This window comes from Sycon ciliatum, chromosome 12 (genome assembly GCF_964019385.1).
Source record: "Sycon ciliatum chromosome 12, ocSycCili1.1, whole genome shotgun sequence".
Lineage (NCBI taxonomy): Eukaryota > Metazoa > Porifera > Calcarea > Leucosolenida > Sycettidae > Sycon > Sycon ciliatum.
This window is the reverse complement of record NC_088654.1, coordinates 11,113,102-11,127,404: the sequence shown is the minus strand read 5'-3', so window position 1 is coordinate 11,127,404 and position 14,303 is coordinate 11,113,102. Positions and strand designations below refer to the sequence as shown.

Below are 14,303 nucleotides of genomic sequence, written 5' to 3'. Positions count from 1 at the left end.
ATTAGTGGAAGTGTGTGCTGCCCATGGCCATATACAGTACAACAAGCATGGTAGTGGCGACGACTGTAGCTCGAACGCATTGCAGTGCTTGATAACGCTATTCAGGGATCTATCCAAGGTGATATCGCCCCCCCCCCCCAACATGTCACCAAAATGGCCATTTTGGAAAATCTAACAGTACAGTAAACCATGTGACTAACGACCACCCCTTGGGGCCCAGAGAAAGCGGTCTTTAGTGGCAGGTGGTCCTTAGTTAGAGGTTTGCACCGCACAACCACATGTGAATGTGAGACCGTCCGTGCCTGGCAAAGTGGTCTGTAGTACCAGGCTGGTCGCTAGTCACGGTGGTCTTTAGTTACAGGTTTTACTGTAGTACCAGGCTGGTCGCTAGTCACGGTGGTCTTTAGTTACAGGTTTTACTGTAGAACCAGGCTGGTCTCTAGTCACGGTGGTCTTTAGTTACAGGTTTTACTGTAGTACCAGGCTGGTCGCTAGTCACGGTGGTCTTTAGTTACAGGTTTTACTGTAGTACCAGGCTGGTCGCTAGTCACGGTGGTCTTTAGTTACAGGTTTTACTGTAGTACCAGGCTGGTCGCTAGTCACGGTGGTCTTTAGTTCCAGGTTTTGCTGTATTTGTATTATTTGTGATTCCAGCGCCTTTGTTTATTTGTTCTATGCTTGCACATTCCTCTAGCACAGGTACACTGTGCATGCAGTGTTACATGAAACCCACGATGGGACGTATGCATCCATTTCCTTTTTGTGACATTCAGCCGTTAGGTTTTTGCGGGCCAAGTCAACTACAACCGTACGCGCTGTGATACCAACTCTGCAAAAAAGATCGTGAACGTTGCAAGGCCATACTCATAAATGTACCGGGATGGGTTGTATCTGCCAAAAATGGGGCAGCTTGCCCCGCAAAAAGGTGACGGTCATCTTCGATGCACACCTTCCATTGTGCAGCTACTATCTAGCATCCTACATGAAGATGGTGCAGCGCGATTGATGCCGAATTGCGCAGCTATGTATATTTAGCTCACTCAGCTACCCATGTTTTGTTTTCGAGCTGGCTTCAAGCCCTGTATTGCGTTGTTCTGCCTCTGTTGACTTCAGGACGTTCCGCAGTGATGCAACGTACAGTCTGCTGCCTACGCACAATGCCTGGTCCGTTACAACGGATTCAATTGCCTCGTCGTATACAGTCGCCACCAGTGCGGTGCCAGAAGCCAAGGCAACCGAATCCACTCCTATGCAGGAGGCGAAGGACGTGCAGGAGACCAAACGCAGACAGTCGTCTGACTCCGGTACTGCCAAAGCGCAGCGACCGAAGTCGTCCTCCAGCTCCGGGTCTCGCCAGCAGCGGCGCATGAGTCGTCGGAAGGCCGCCGAAGCAGCGTCGCGCCACAGCCAGCGCAGGGCCAGCGGCTCGGAAGACGTCGTCGGTTCTTCATCTTCGTCGTCGGCTTCGGAAAGTGAAGTCTCGCGTAGCAGTTCTAGATCCTCTATAAGAGAGAGAGGTATGTCCAACGTATGATGGTATTTTCAGTAGATTTGCTCTTTAGTCTTATTTAGTCCTATTTTGTAACAATCACAGATCTATCGGCGTGTCCTCTCACTTTAACAGCTCGATGTCTGGTACGCTATATGATTTGAAGTGGTTTGATCCCTCCACCCCGGTCAGCAATTGCCTGAATAGATCATATTGGGGACGTGAACGTCTGCACACTCAGTCACCTTGTCCTGTGCGTATGCATGTGTGCTCCTACTTTCTTGTGTATGCACACATAGCCAGTAGTCCTGGTCCGTACGGTCATCATGGTCAAGCTGCGGGTGCGTTGCCTGCTGTTCACGAGGAGGGAGGACAATACGCAGACTATCAATACCTAGCTCAGCAGCAGCAACAGCAACAGCAGCTCCAGTGGCAACAGCAGCAGGGGCAGGAAATGCTCAACGGCGACCAACATCAACAAAAACAGCTACAGCAGTATCATCAACAACAATATGTGGATGCATACGGCGGAGATGCACAAGCTGCGGCTGCAGGTCATATGCAATATCAAGCTGACGTGCAGGTGTGTGTGTGTGTGTGCGGGGTTCATCATTAACTTTTCAAATACATGGAATGTGTGTGTTGTGTGTGTTGTGCGTGTATGTGTATGTGCGTGTGCGTTCTTTCGTGTGTGTTTGCATATTCAAAATAATTACATGCCCCCCTCCCCCCAAACATTTCGACCTAGGTTCAGCATGCACATAATGACCACGAATGACATGCACCAGCCATTTTACACGTATGTGGTCGTGCCCCCCCCCCCCCCCCCTGAAAGAGGGACCAGCTACGCTCTGCATATGACGTGTACATTACTACCGTGTGCTTCCATTGCAGCATACACAGGATGGCATGGTGAACGGGCAGCATATGCAGCAAGCCTATCAATATGACCAACAGCAGCAGCAAGAGCTCTTGCTTCACCAACAGCAGCAGCAAGAGCTCTTGCTTCACCAACAGCAGCAGCAGCAGCACCAGGCACAGCAACAGTATGCCGATCCCGAGCAAGCGCGGATTGGCGACATTGAAATCGTTCAGGAGACCAAGTTTGTCAGCAATCAGGAAGTCCACAAAGCGGCACAGGCTGGAAAGATCAAAGAACTCAAGAAACTAGTGAGTCATGAGAGACACCAAAACGCCATTTTCGAATGAAGAGTCGGTAGTGTTTTGTTCTGGACCAGCATTCTATGTTTTGAAGCATCAGACACTGTAGGCACTAGAACACTTTGTTGCAGATACCACATGATTTGTTGGTCTGTGCTGTGTCCTTTTTGTGTGCATGGTGAATTTTTGATAAGGTGGATAGGTGAACAAAAGTTGTTATGGACACATTTCCATGTTTCTGAGGATTCAAGTATGCAGCCTCATCACACACTCGAACCCATATCTATGTACTGTATCTCTCCCCCCCCCCTCCCCCCATAAAAGTCGAACGTTTCTATGCTAACCGCAGCATCATAAGGGGGGGGGGGGGGGGGGGGGTAGGACTTATTTTTGGGCGAAGCTCTTTTTTTTGATGAATTTCCATTTAAACCTCCCACGTGCATAATGATGTACATGTACAAGACTTCGTGAGTATTCAACTCAAATTCGTGTTCCGTCAGCGTCAGTATCAGCAAGTACATGTGGTACAATTTGTTCCCAAAATAACTTCGGGACAGTCTGTTCATGGTTTTCATATGTATTGGACTCGTTCTCTACACTTGCGATAATTTAGCAGCAATTCTAACGTTGTAGCGTTGTGCTCTTGTAATTTAGTGGAACCTGTATTGAGTAACTGAGTTTTATGTTTCGTTACATTGTCGACAGATCTCCTGTGTACCGGTTTTGTGGCACAATGATTATAGCCATTATATTTGGTCGTCTCCATTCTTGTGCAATCATGCATATGTAGGTTGGTTCTCTTCATGTTATTGTGACCAATTTCATAGATGTTGGTTGCATTGTTGCTTTCTCTCCCCTCTCCTCTCAACCAAGCCATTCTGCATAAGCGAAGCTGTGGACGCAGCATACTGCTGCTACACTTCAACGCGGGAATGCGTATAATAATAATAATACGTGAATTTGGTGTTGTAAACTATTTGCGACATCCACTGTGTGTATAGGTACAGCAGTACGGCGTGGACATCTGCGACGAAGACCAGCGAACACCGCTGATGTACGCAGCGATGGGTGACAGTCGGAAAGCATGTCAGGTACGCGAGCAACGCACTCTTAGAAAAGTTCTTGCTAAGAAACTTCAGTATTGTGATAAAAATACTAGAGTTTTTACCTGGCAATCTATTTGCACGAAACTCCTGGTGAAGTTAGAACCTCGGTTTTACTTCTACGTTAGAAGGCTATTGCATAATAAAATAGAAGTATGTCTGAAGAGCTGGGATGCATAGCTCGCTGAATCCATGTCATCACTTTTCGGATAATGGCCAAAACGGATTCATTTATGTGCTGTTTGTATCTAAATCCTTCATTTGGGTTCCAGTTTTGAAATGGTTCTAGTCAGATTTTGAATGCGAAATTTTGCCTGTTGGAGGCCTTATCCCCTTACGATCATACTGAGCTGAAAATCTGATTTTCTCAAATTTGGCGATCATCAGGTTTTGCGTGTCGACTCCTCAAGTGGGACATGTGCAGCAGGCCTGCCGGAACCGGTCCGGTTGGTCAGGTTAACACCGGACCAACTTTGTAACCACCAACAGATGTGTATTGCTGAGGAGGGCATATGAGATGTCCCCACCATATTATACACAAACTGTATGAAAGAATATGGTACAACCGGACCAGTCGACAGCTGCCTCTGGCGGTGCTGGTATGCATCCATTTCCCGCCGTTAGGTTTTGCGGGGCAAGTCCACTACAACCGTGCACACCTTGATACCAACTCTGCATAACAGGTCATAAACTTTGTACCAGAATGGGTTGTACCTGCCAAGTATGGGGCAACTTGCCCCGCTAAAAAGGGTGACGACCATCTTAGATTCATACCTCCCATGCATTGCTACTCTGTGTGTTCCTTTTCCACCTGTCAGGTTCTGCTGCAGCTTGGTGCTGACGTTGATAAAGTGGATACGTGTGGGCTGGCAGCTGTGCACTGGGCTGCCTACACCGACAAGCCACAGGCACTGCAAGCACTACTCAAGTGAGTCGTCTTGCTCCAGTTACCTTGGGATACGGGACACACATGCATAACAACAAGAGTGCATGAAACCCATGGTGTGGAGCTCCTGACGTTTTCTACTATGGATGTCTGTCACGGCGAAATTCCGGGATTACATCATATTTGCCTTGGCGCAGATCTGAGGCAGGAAGTGGCGTAGTGCGTACAACTGAGCTGCAGTTGTGCAGAAAGAGATCTGCTTGAATCCTGCTTGTACGCACCACATCACTAAAAGGATGTTGTCACGGAATTTCCCGCAACCTATCAGAGCTGCACACTCTGGTTTTCAGGTACTCTTGATAATAATGGCAACCTTGGGTATTGGGACACTTGTAAAAAAGGGCTTGAAAGCGTTACATCACAGCCATCCCGGAGTCAGGAAAACGCTGAATTTTGGATCCAATTGGATCCAGCTTTTTTGTATGGATCCATACAGGTCTGGGTGGTTGTCCTTCACAGCATAGCGACACACATCCACCGGTAGAGACTGGACTGATCTCTACTGGTCACGGGCCCACTCCAGGAACAGGAAAAAATCATACTTGCGTGTTACACACTCTCTGTGACGTGTGTTATACGTAAAACCGGAAAGTTTAACAGTAATGTTGGCATGGTAACGTGCAGGAAGTTTAACGATGGCTACCTGGCCACCCATCTGTATTCGCATCTTTACGCAGACATCTCACATCGGGTTCGCGATAACTTTTCCAAAAATTGGTGGTTAAAACGTTAGAGACTTTGTGAATCGCTAGACTATCCAGTTTTACAGTACATTCTCTAAGCTGCGTGTTAGGCACTCTCCACCATGACGTATGACACTCTCTGTGATAACATGTGTTGTGCTGTCCCAGGCACGGCGCCAATCATTCCATGAGTCTGCTGGACACGCAGAATCGCAGCGCCTTGCACTGGGCCATCCGGTGCCAGGACACGCAGTGCATGCGGCTGATCGTGCAGCTGACCTCCCGGGACATAGTCAACCACCGGGTGAGAGCGGCTCGAATGCTGTGCTTTGCATGCATGTACAGTATTTCGTCGATTGTAAGTCGCACTCCCAGTTCCAGGTCTATGTCATATCGGTTCGGTATATTCACTTCAGTAGTGATCATGCTCAATTGTAAGTCGAACCCCCCCCCCCCCCCTTCGTTGGCCGTGAAGTTGAGTGTAAAAAGGTTTAAGACTCATATTCAGTGAAATTCTGTAGGTATGTGTGTACAGGAAAACCTGTGACTAACGACCACCCCTTGGGGCCAGAGAAAGCGGTCTTTAGTGGCAGGTGGTCCTTAGTTAGAGGTTTGCACCGCACAACCATACGTGAATGTGAGACCGTCCGTGCCTGGCTAAGTGGCCTGTAGTACCAGGCTGGTCGCTAGTCACGGTGGTCTTTAGTTACAGGTTTTACTGTAGTACCAGGCTGGTCGCTAGTCACGGTGGTCTTTAGTTACAGGTTTTACTGTAGTACCAGGCTGGTCGCTAGTCACGGTGGTCTTTAGTTACAGGTTTTACTGTAGTACCAGGCTGGTCGCTAGTCACGGTGGTCTTTAGTTACAGGTTTTACTGTAGCACCAGGCTGGTCGCTAGTCACGGTGGTCTTTAGTTACAGGTTTTACTGTAGTACCAGGCTGGTCGCTAGTCACGGTGGTCTTTAGTTACAGGTTTTACTGTAGTACCAGGCTGGTCGCTAGTCACGGTGGTCTTTAGTTACAGGTTTTACTGTAGTACCAGGCTGGTCGCTAGTCACGGTGGTCTTTAGTTACAGGTTTTATTGTAGTACCAGGCTGGTCGCTAGTCACGGTGGTCTTTAGTTACAGGTTTTACTGTAGTACCAGGCTGGTCGCTAGTCACGGTGGTCTTTAGTTACAGGTTTTACTGTACTTGGCCAGCGAAGATCTATCTGATGTTAACGTTCACTGGACACCTCTTTAACCGTGCTAGCGGCCATGTCAGATTTCTTGTTTCGCATACTGGGGTGATGGTGTCATTTCTATGGACATGGCCAATGTCGGGGCAATGCAGGAATGGACCTCGGACTGCTACGTGTGTGGCGTTGGTCAGGATCTGGACGCCCTTACGCTATTTTTCATGAGTCTGTCGTGGCCTGGCTCGAGGGAAACAAGTGTGCAGTGAGTGGGATTTATGTCTTTGATCACTTTGTGGTGGGTCTGATCTACTCACCTCTCACCGCTTTAGGAGCTGCATTTGCGCCTTGATCCAAGAGGGTGGTGGCGTTCCTGCGGATGCGGAAAACTAACCGTGAAATTTTAATTTTTAATTAGTTCGAAACTCGAATGTTGAGCCAATATTAAAAAAAGAAAGGAAAAGGACATATAGATACGGGTTAAGAGTAACTGCCCACCACTGTAACTAGATACTATATACAGTCAGAAAGTGCAACAACTAGGCACAAAACTGACAGAGTAGTGAGTCATTCGACGCCCTGACACCTAGCTAATTTGTGTGCAATTCTTGCCTGATGTGTTACTGTTGCAGGACCCAGATGGTCTCACAGCGTTGCACTGGTGTGTGGCTTGTGAACACGTGGAGCACCTCACGATACTGCTGCAAGTAGCCGCCGATCTAGCACTCGTGGACAACGACGGGCGCACGCCTCTCACATACGCCGTGCTCAGCAACTCTGTCCAGTGCATCTCTGTGAGTCTGATAGTGGGTGTTCAGTCAGTAGTGGTGACCCCTCCCCCCCCCCCCCCCATCCATTGTTGGTAGTTCTGTGTAGAATGGCGAGGTGGTGGACAAAGAGGATATTGCTGTTTTCTGTGTGTGTCTGTGTGTGTATGTGTCTGTGTGTCTGTGTGTCTGTGTGTATGTGTGTGTGTGTATGTATGTGTGTATGTATATGTGTGTGTGTGTGTGTGCGCGCGCGCGCGTGCGCGCGATCGCGTGTGTGTGCACTGTTTCACTCCAGACTATTTTGCAACACTTCCCGGAAGCGCTGCGTGCTGTTGATGAGAATGGGCGTACGTCACTACACTTTGCGAGTGCAGACGGTCAACTGGATACAGTCATGGCTCTGCTACCCTATCCGCAGTGAGTGCTTCCTGATATTTGTACTTGTATAATTTACACGCACGCACACACACACACACACACACACACATACACACACACACACACACATACACACACACACACACACACACATACACACACACACATACACAAACCTTGGTCCTTGGTAACACTGCCATCAAATGGTTACGTGTCCCCTGTGCAGGGGTCGACAGCACGGAGTTCAGCATTGGATCCAGAAACGCCGCTCTACTTCCTGGACAGGAAATTAGCACAGCTATGCAGGTCGAAACCACGGGATGACTTGCAGCAGCGACCGCAGCCGAGACAATGCGCTCTGCAGCAGGGCAGGGCAACCCGCTGTTTCCGGACCAAGTCTGCCGATGCCACAGCCGAGACCGACGCCACTTCAGCACACACACACACACACACACACACACACACACACACACACACACACATACACCGGTGGGCCAGGTGGAATATTCCTTCTGATTTGAGTGTAATCGACATCCTGTTGGCCATCTTGTGTCTGACTGCTGTGCAATGTTTAGCTGTGATGTCAATGCTCAAGATGGCAAAGGTTTCACTCCACTGCACTGGGCACTAGCTGCAAATCGGCCTCAGGTTGTCACGGCTCTTCTTAGGTGAGAATATTTGTTTCTACTACCGCTTTTTTTCCGGAGTCTAAGCCCTGCTGAATAGGCAAGGCTTAGACTCCGGAGCGTGTGTTCACCTCATTGGCCTCGCTCGTTCCTCATTTCTTTTGTTCATTTGGCTTATGCGAAGACTAGTCAAGCTTGCTTGGTGATGTAAACGCAAACAAGCGTCTAATAATGATAATAATTTTAATGATAAGCCCTGCTGAAGGTGAATACAGAGCAAGTCAAATCACAAACCATTGGATTGCCTATCGGATGAATGCACGACAGCACTGTCGTCAACGTCACTGGAGTATAAGCCGCACACAGATTGTTTGTCACGAACTGCAGACGTCTACCCTGTGTTAAAGGAGCAAGACAAAATGTTACAAGTTATGACAAACTGTCCACCAACATAACCAGATCTTATACAGTCAGCGAGTGCGAGTTGAAGAGTCCAAGTTGAATCTACCCTGTGTGTTCTCTGTTCATTTGACTATCGTGGTACACGTATACTCCATTACCTACTGGGTCACTGTGTATGCCGCGTGTTGTTTGTGCAGGAGAGGAGCAAATTGTGGTATTCCTGATGCTGAAGGCAGGACACCGCTGGACTTTGCTAGCATGGTGAGTGAGGAGATGTGTGTGTGTGTGTGTGTGTGTGTGTGTGTGTGTGTGTGTGTGTGTGTGTGTGTGTGTGTGTGTGTGTGTGTGTGTGTGTGTGTGTGAATTTGTGCGCATGTGTGTCCGTGTCAATGTGTGTCAATGTGTGTGTGCGTGTGTCCATGCGTATGCTTATGTGCATGCATGCGTGTGTGTGTGCGTGTGTGTGTGTATATCGGCCCTAGCACCACGTGCAGCACGTTGCACACTTGAGCATGGCGCTACTTTATCAATGATGTCGGGTTTCTGTTTCCAGGACTCTACATGTACTGCTAGCACTGGAAGTATCTGTCCCCGGGGAAAATCGCGGAAATAAATCCCAGAATTTGCGGTGTAATTTGCGGGTAAATATGGCATAATTTGCGGTGAATTTGCGGTAAATATGCAGTGTATATTATTGATATGCGGCAAGTTTGCAGTTGATATGAGGCAATTTTCAGTGAGTATGTAGTGAAATCAACCAGTTACAAGTCTCTGGTGTAAGCACTCGTCATATTTGAGTACAAAGCCGCCACGATGAGACGTTGCTGACTGAACAGTGCACTGTGTGTACGTGTAGTGCAACAAAAAAGTTCAAAAAACGCGGAAAACGCGGTCTTTTAAAAAATCGCAAAAAAATGGAAAAAGGCAGCCGCGGAATCGCGATTTCCCCGGAAACAGGAGTATGTAGGTTCCCTGGGTCATGCGTGTTCGGATGAATTATGATGTTTGTGTGCGTCCATGTGTTGGTGTGTGTCCATGTGTTCATGTGCTCGTGTGTCCGCATGAACATGTGCTTGTGTAACAATGTGCTCATGTGTCCATGAACGCGTGTGCCCACGTGCTCGTGTGTCCATGTGTATGTGTTCCCCGCGTGCTTGTGTGTGTTCTACATGGTTGTGTACAACAGTACGGGCACACCGAGTGCATTGCCGTCATGGAGCAGTTCCTGACAGACCCGCAGCAGCAGCAGCGCCAGCGACAGCAGGCCCTGCGTCACTACCAGTCCACACCGGTTGCCATGGCACCACCACACACAGCACCGACGGACGGCGCGGCGCAGCATCGTACCCACCGTAACCACGGAAACGCTCAGGAAGGCCACGACGATGGGTCGTACGAGCCAGAACGGGATGGCGAGTACCAGCAGCATTACCACCAGACAGGCAGCGGCAATGTGGAGGGAGAACGTAATCGTTCCGTGAGCAGGCAACAGCCGCTACCACCGGAAGACCCACCGCCTCCACCGTACCCCCAACCGCCTGCTACCCATAACACTACACTCTCTCGCACCACATCGCTACCACCAAAGCGCTCATCTAGCGGCAGGTTATCAAAGTTCAAATCACTGATCAAGAAATCGTCGTAGAGAACTGCAGAAAATTGTATTATAACCATTTTGCTTTGAATCTTAGCATAATCAATAATAGGCTAAATAGTGGGATTGAAAACTTTGAGATATTCACGTGAAATTCTTGTGGTTGAGATTGAAATCGATATTGAAACGTTTCACCCTTGACCTTTCATTCCTACTCTATTTATGTGATTCTTCTTACGCATGATCATTCCTTCCTTTATGTGATAAGCTAAGTCACATTAGTCAAGTAGAAACATGTGATACAACTAATGTTCAGTTTGAAATATCGAAGGACTCTAGGCTAATTGCTAGAACTGCTCATATCGTGCAGGGAGTAACGTGCCGGGAAAGCATATTGTGCTGATAATGTGCTTCACTTAGGCGCAAATAGTACACACGGATGGTCACAGACCTCTCGCTTATCCGGTCCTCTTTTATCCGGATCCCTCGCCATCCGGAAGAAAATAGCTGGTTACAGATGTACAACATACGTGATGCATCCAACAAAACCGGTGTTCGATTATCCAGTTCCCTCGCCTATTATGGTACTTTTGTGTAAAACGGGTGTGTGCGGTTTAAAAGGCGAGGTCTGACTGTACCTCCATGATACGGTGCTGCCATGCAAAGATGCTAAATCAATCTTTATGAGATGTGCTGCCATGTATAAGAAGCAAAGATGCAAAATGTATGGACTCAGATGGAGAGCCAAGGATAAATTTATAGTAAAGAAAAAGGACTGGTGGTGTTAGTGGACATTATAGTGTAACTTGTAGTTTCTCTGTCCTTTTCCTTTAAAAACAGTATTTTATCATTGGTCACTGATGTCCTGGATCTCCATGAGAAGTGGTGTTGCAATGCCGTGAATGCGATTGATGGGTCCTCGACCAGCCTGGTGAGGCAGATAGGAGACGCAAGACAGAGAGTAGACAGCATGTCGGTCGGTATCAGAGGAATTTCCTCGTGCAATTCTAGTGTGGAAAGCCCGTGAACAAATTTAGAGTGGAAATCCCGTGAACAAATTTAGAGGGGAAATCCCATGTGCAATTTCACTTACTATGAATTTAATGTGGAAATCCCATGACGTACAATTTCAGTAAGGAAATCCTATCTGCTTCTTTAGTGCGGAGATCCAATGTACAATATTTGTGTGGAGAACCCACGTGACATTTTAGTGTGGAAATCCCGTGTACAATTGTAGTCACGGTCCGGATTTGTGCCGGTGACGTTTTAATGTCAATTTTGTACTGGTGCAAGATTTATATCTCATTTTGTTGTATGCAGCTCCCAACATACACACCGGAACTGGATTAATATAGAGACAACAAATGCACATGCACAAACGTACGTACAATCGAACACAAGCCTACGCACACAAACATCTGAATACACACCACCCGTGCAGCTTACATTTCCGGCAATGGGCACGTGTTCGCCGGGACTCTCCGGCGTGTCCGCGTCATCCTGTCCGTCGTCGCTCTCCTCGTTACTGTCCTCGTCCACGTGGCGCCCGGCCATATGCTGCAGGAGATGATGCTTGCCCTGCTCCTCGGGACTGTCACCGTACGCCGAGTCCCCGCTGGAACCGGGCGATGCCTGGCTTTTGCTGCGGGCACGCAAGCGCAAGATGAGCTTCTCGGCGAGCAGGGCAAGAATGATGACTGTTGGTGCGGCGTACAGCGGATAGACGGCAGTCTGAGCAAACTGGCGCGGATCGTCGATGCCAAAGTCGGACACGACCAGTCGCAGCACACCCAGAATGCTCAGGTCGAGCAGGATGAACGCCTCGAACGTGTTGTTGATGTCGGAGAAGAAGAAGAGGCGACGCTTGGCCTCCTTCTTGTACGGCCTGTGTGTTGTGAGGAAAGTGTGTCGATACACGCAAATACATACACGCACATGCACCCATGCACACCATTGTATATACACACACGCACGCTCACACACGCACACACACACACACACACACACACACACACACACACACACACACACACACACACACACACACACACACATACGCACGCACACACACACACACACACACACACACACACACGCACACACACACACATACGCACACACACACACACACACACATACGCACACGCACACGCACACACACACACACACACGAACATGTAGTCATAGTGGGATAAGATATGTTTGATTTGCTAAAAGCTATTTCTCTCTCTCCCTCTCCAACTGTCCCGTTGTGCCTCTTTCTCTCCTTAATCTCTCTATCTCATTTTCTCCTTAATCTCTCTATCTCCCTTTCTCCTTAATCTCTCTATCTCCCTTTCTCCTTAATCTCTCTATCTCCCTTTCTCCTTAATCTCTCTATCTCCCTTTCTCCTTAATCTCTCTATCTCCCTTTCTCTATTTCTTTGTTTTGTCTTCCATAGTCTACCTTGTGTGGGTCAAGACTTCCCATACTGAGTTCACGTCCACTCCTATAACTATGTACATGGAGCAGAGTAGCTTACTTGAAGACGACATTCAAAGCCAGCAGCACCAGTGCGTGTATCGTTATAATCTCTCTATCTCTCTCTCTCTCCCCATTTCTGTAATTCTCTGTCTCTTCCTTTCATTGACTGCTTTGTGCATATCAAGAATTATCATACCGAGTTCATGCTCACTATTTTACACGTACATGGAGCAGAGGAGCTTACTCGAAGACGGCATGGAAGGCCAGCAGCACCAGGGCGTGAATCTAAAGTTCTGACCAGAGAAATCCAACCTCATCAATAAAGTAGCGCCGCGTTCGAGTGCACAGACCAGTGTACGTGTAGTGCTACAGTCCATTTCAAAACTATAGACGCGTAGGGTTTTTGAAATATTTCAAATTTGGCTGGAACTTTTTGAGAATAGTTTTCGGAATATTGCTCAGGATCGCTCCACAATTACTCTCATATAGTTTCTAAAGGATTGGATAACAGACGCCCAATTTGGAAAAATTTATGCACAAAGAGATCACAGATTTTATGTGGTATAGATGCTGGCATAACGGTTTTTGCCTAGGTACGCGTCTATAGTTTTGAAATGCCGGACTGTAGGGCTGCGCAGCGCCCGGCAACGCTATTTTATTCATGAGGTTGGATTTCTTTGGCCAGTACTGTACATGTACATGATCAGCAGAGTAGCTTACTTGAACACGGCGTGCAGGGCCAGCAGCACCAGGGCGTGTATCGTCATGGCGAGGCGGCGCGACGGCCCGTCCGTGATCACCGTCAGGAAGACGGCGAACATCAGCCGCCGGCCGAGACTGATGGCCGGCCAGGTGTGGTAGCGGCGGCGGTAGATCGACTTGGCAATGTCGATGAAGGAGTTGACAAACGTGCCGCCACGCTTGGACCTGGACCAGTTGGGCGCCACGACCAGAATGACCAGCGGCGGCAGAATGAGCAGCATGAGGATGAGAATGGAGAAGACGGCGTACGGCTGATGGACGCTGTTGAAGCACTCCACCGAGCCGTCCACGAACAGCACCTTAAGGCCGTGGTTGTCCAGGTTCACGCACGTCAGCATGGTCAAGGCTACGTACGCAAGCGAGCTGCTGCTGTACAGGACGCACAGCCAGAGGACGCGTGGCAGCATGCGCTCGCTCTCGCGCCCTTTGCTGAGCCAGTCCATCATGCGAATTCCGACGGCGGTCTGCTCGAGCAGCTTGAACGTGCCCAGCATGGTGAACAGAACGCCCGGCTGGATGACGAGCAGCATCTTAGCCTCGATGCGCTGCAGTTGCTTGGACAGGCATAGCTGCCCAAGGCCGTAGGTGAGGCTGTTGTAGGAGATGGCGCCCACGATCAAATTATCCGGGTAGAGGCAAAACACCGCCTGATTATCACGCAGTACAGTAGAGACAGACAGAAAGACATTCTTGCATTCAGATCTGCACTGAAACGTACGTGTCATGTAAGAAGGTTAGTTTCACCTGTAC

General features: G+C 48.6%; 2 protein-coding genes across 3 annotated transcripts in view; one reads left to right on the top strand and one right to left on the bottom strand.

The window, feature by feature from the left end:
- LOC135828437 (uncharacterized) overlaps nucleotides 1–10,613 on the top strand; it is a 26,692-nt gene extending 16,079 nt beyond the window's left edge. The window contains exons 9-19 of the mRNA XM_065340888.1: nucleotides 1,114–1,517; nucleotides 1,789–2,072; nucleotides 2,384–2,659; nucleotides 3,652–3,741; nucleotides 4,572–4,681; nucleotides 5,551–5,686; nucleotides 7,190–7,351; nucleotides 7,623–7,744; nucleotides 8,281–8,373; nucleotides 8,931–8,994; nucleotides 9,920–10,613. Coding sequence (XP_065196960.1) covers nucleotides 1,114–1,517; nucleotides 1,789–2,072; nucleotides 2,384–2,659; nucleotides 3,652–3,741; nucleotides 4,572–4,681; nucleotides 5,551–5,686; nucleotides 7,190–7,351; nucleotides 7,623–7,744; nucleotides 8,281–8,373; nucleotides 8,931–8,994; nucleotides 9,920–10,378 — 2,200 coding nt within the window. The 3' untranslated portion in view covers nucleotides 10,379–10,613. The remainder of the gene's footprint in view (nucleotides 1–1,113; nucleotides 1,518–1,788; nucleotides 2,073–2,383; nucleotides 2,660–3,651; nucleotides 3,742–4,571; nucleotides 4,682–5,550; nucleotides 5,687–7,189; nucleotides 7,352–7,622; nucleotides 7,745–8,280; nucleotides 8,374–8,930; nucleotides 8,995–9,919) is intronic.
- Nucleotides 10,302–14,303, bottom strand: part of LOC135828439 (uncharacterized) — a 26,563-nt gene continuing 22,561 nt past the window's right edge. For both annotated transcript variants that reach the window (XM_065340889.1, XM_065340890.1), the window contains 3 exons: nucleotides 13,512–14,200; nucleotides 11,774–12,212; nucleotides 10,302–11,255 (listed from right to left, as the gene is read on the bottom strand). In XM_065340889.1, coding sequence (XP_065196961.1) covers nucleotides 11,175–11,255; nucleotides 11,774–12,212; nucleotides 13,512–14,200 — 1,209 coding nt within the window. In that variant the 3' untranslated portion in view covers nucleotides 10,302–11,174. The remainder of the gene's footprint in view (nucleotides 11,256–11,773; nucleotides 12,213–13,511; nucleotides 14,201–14,303) is intronic.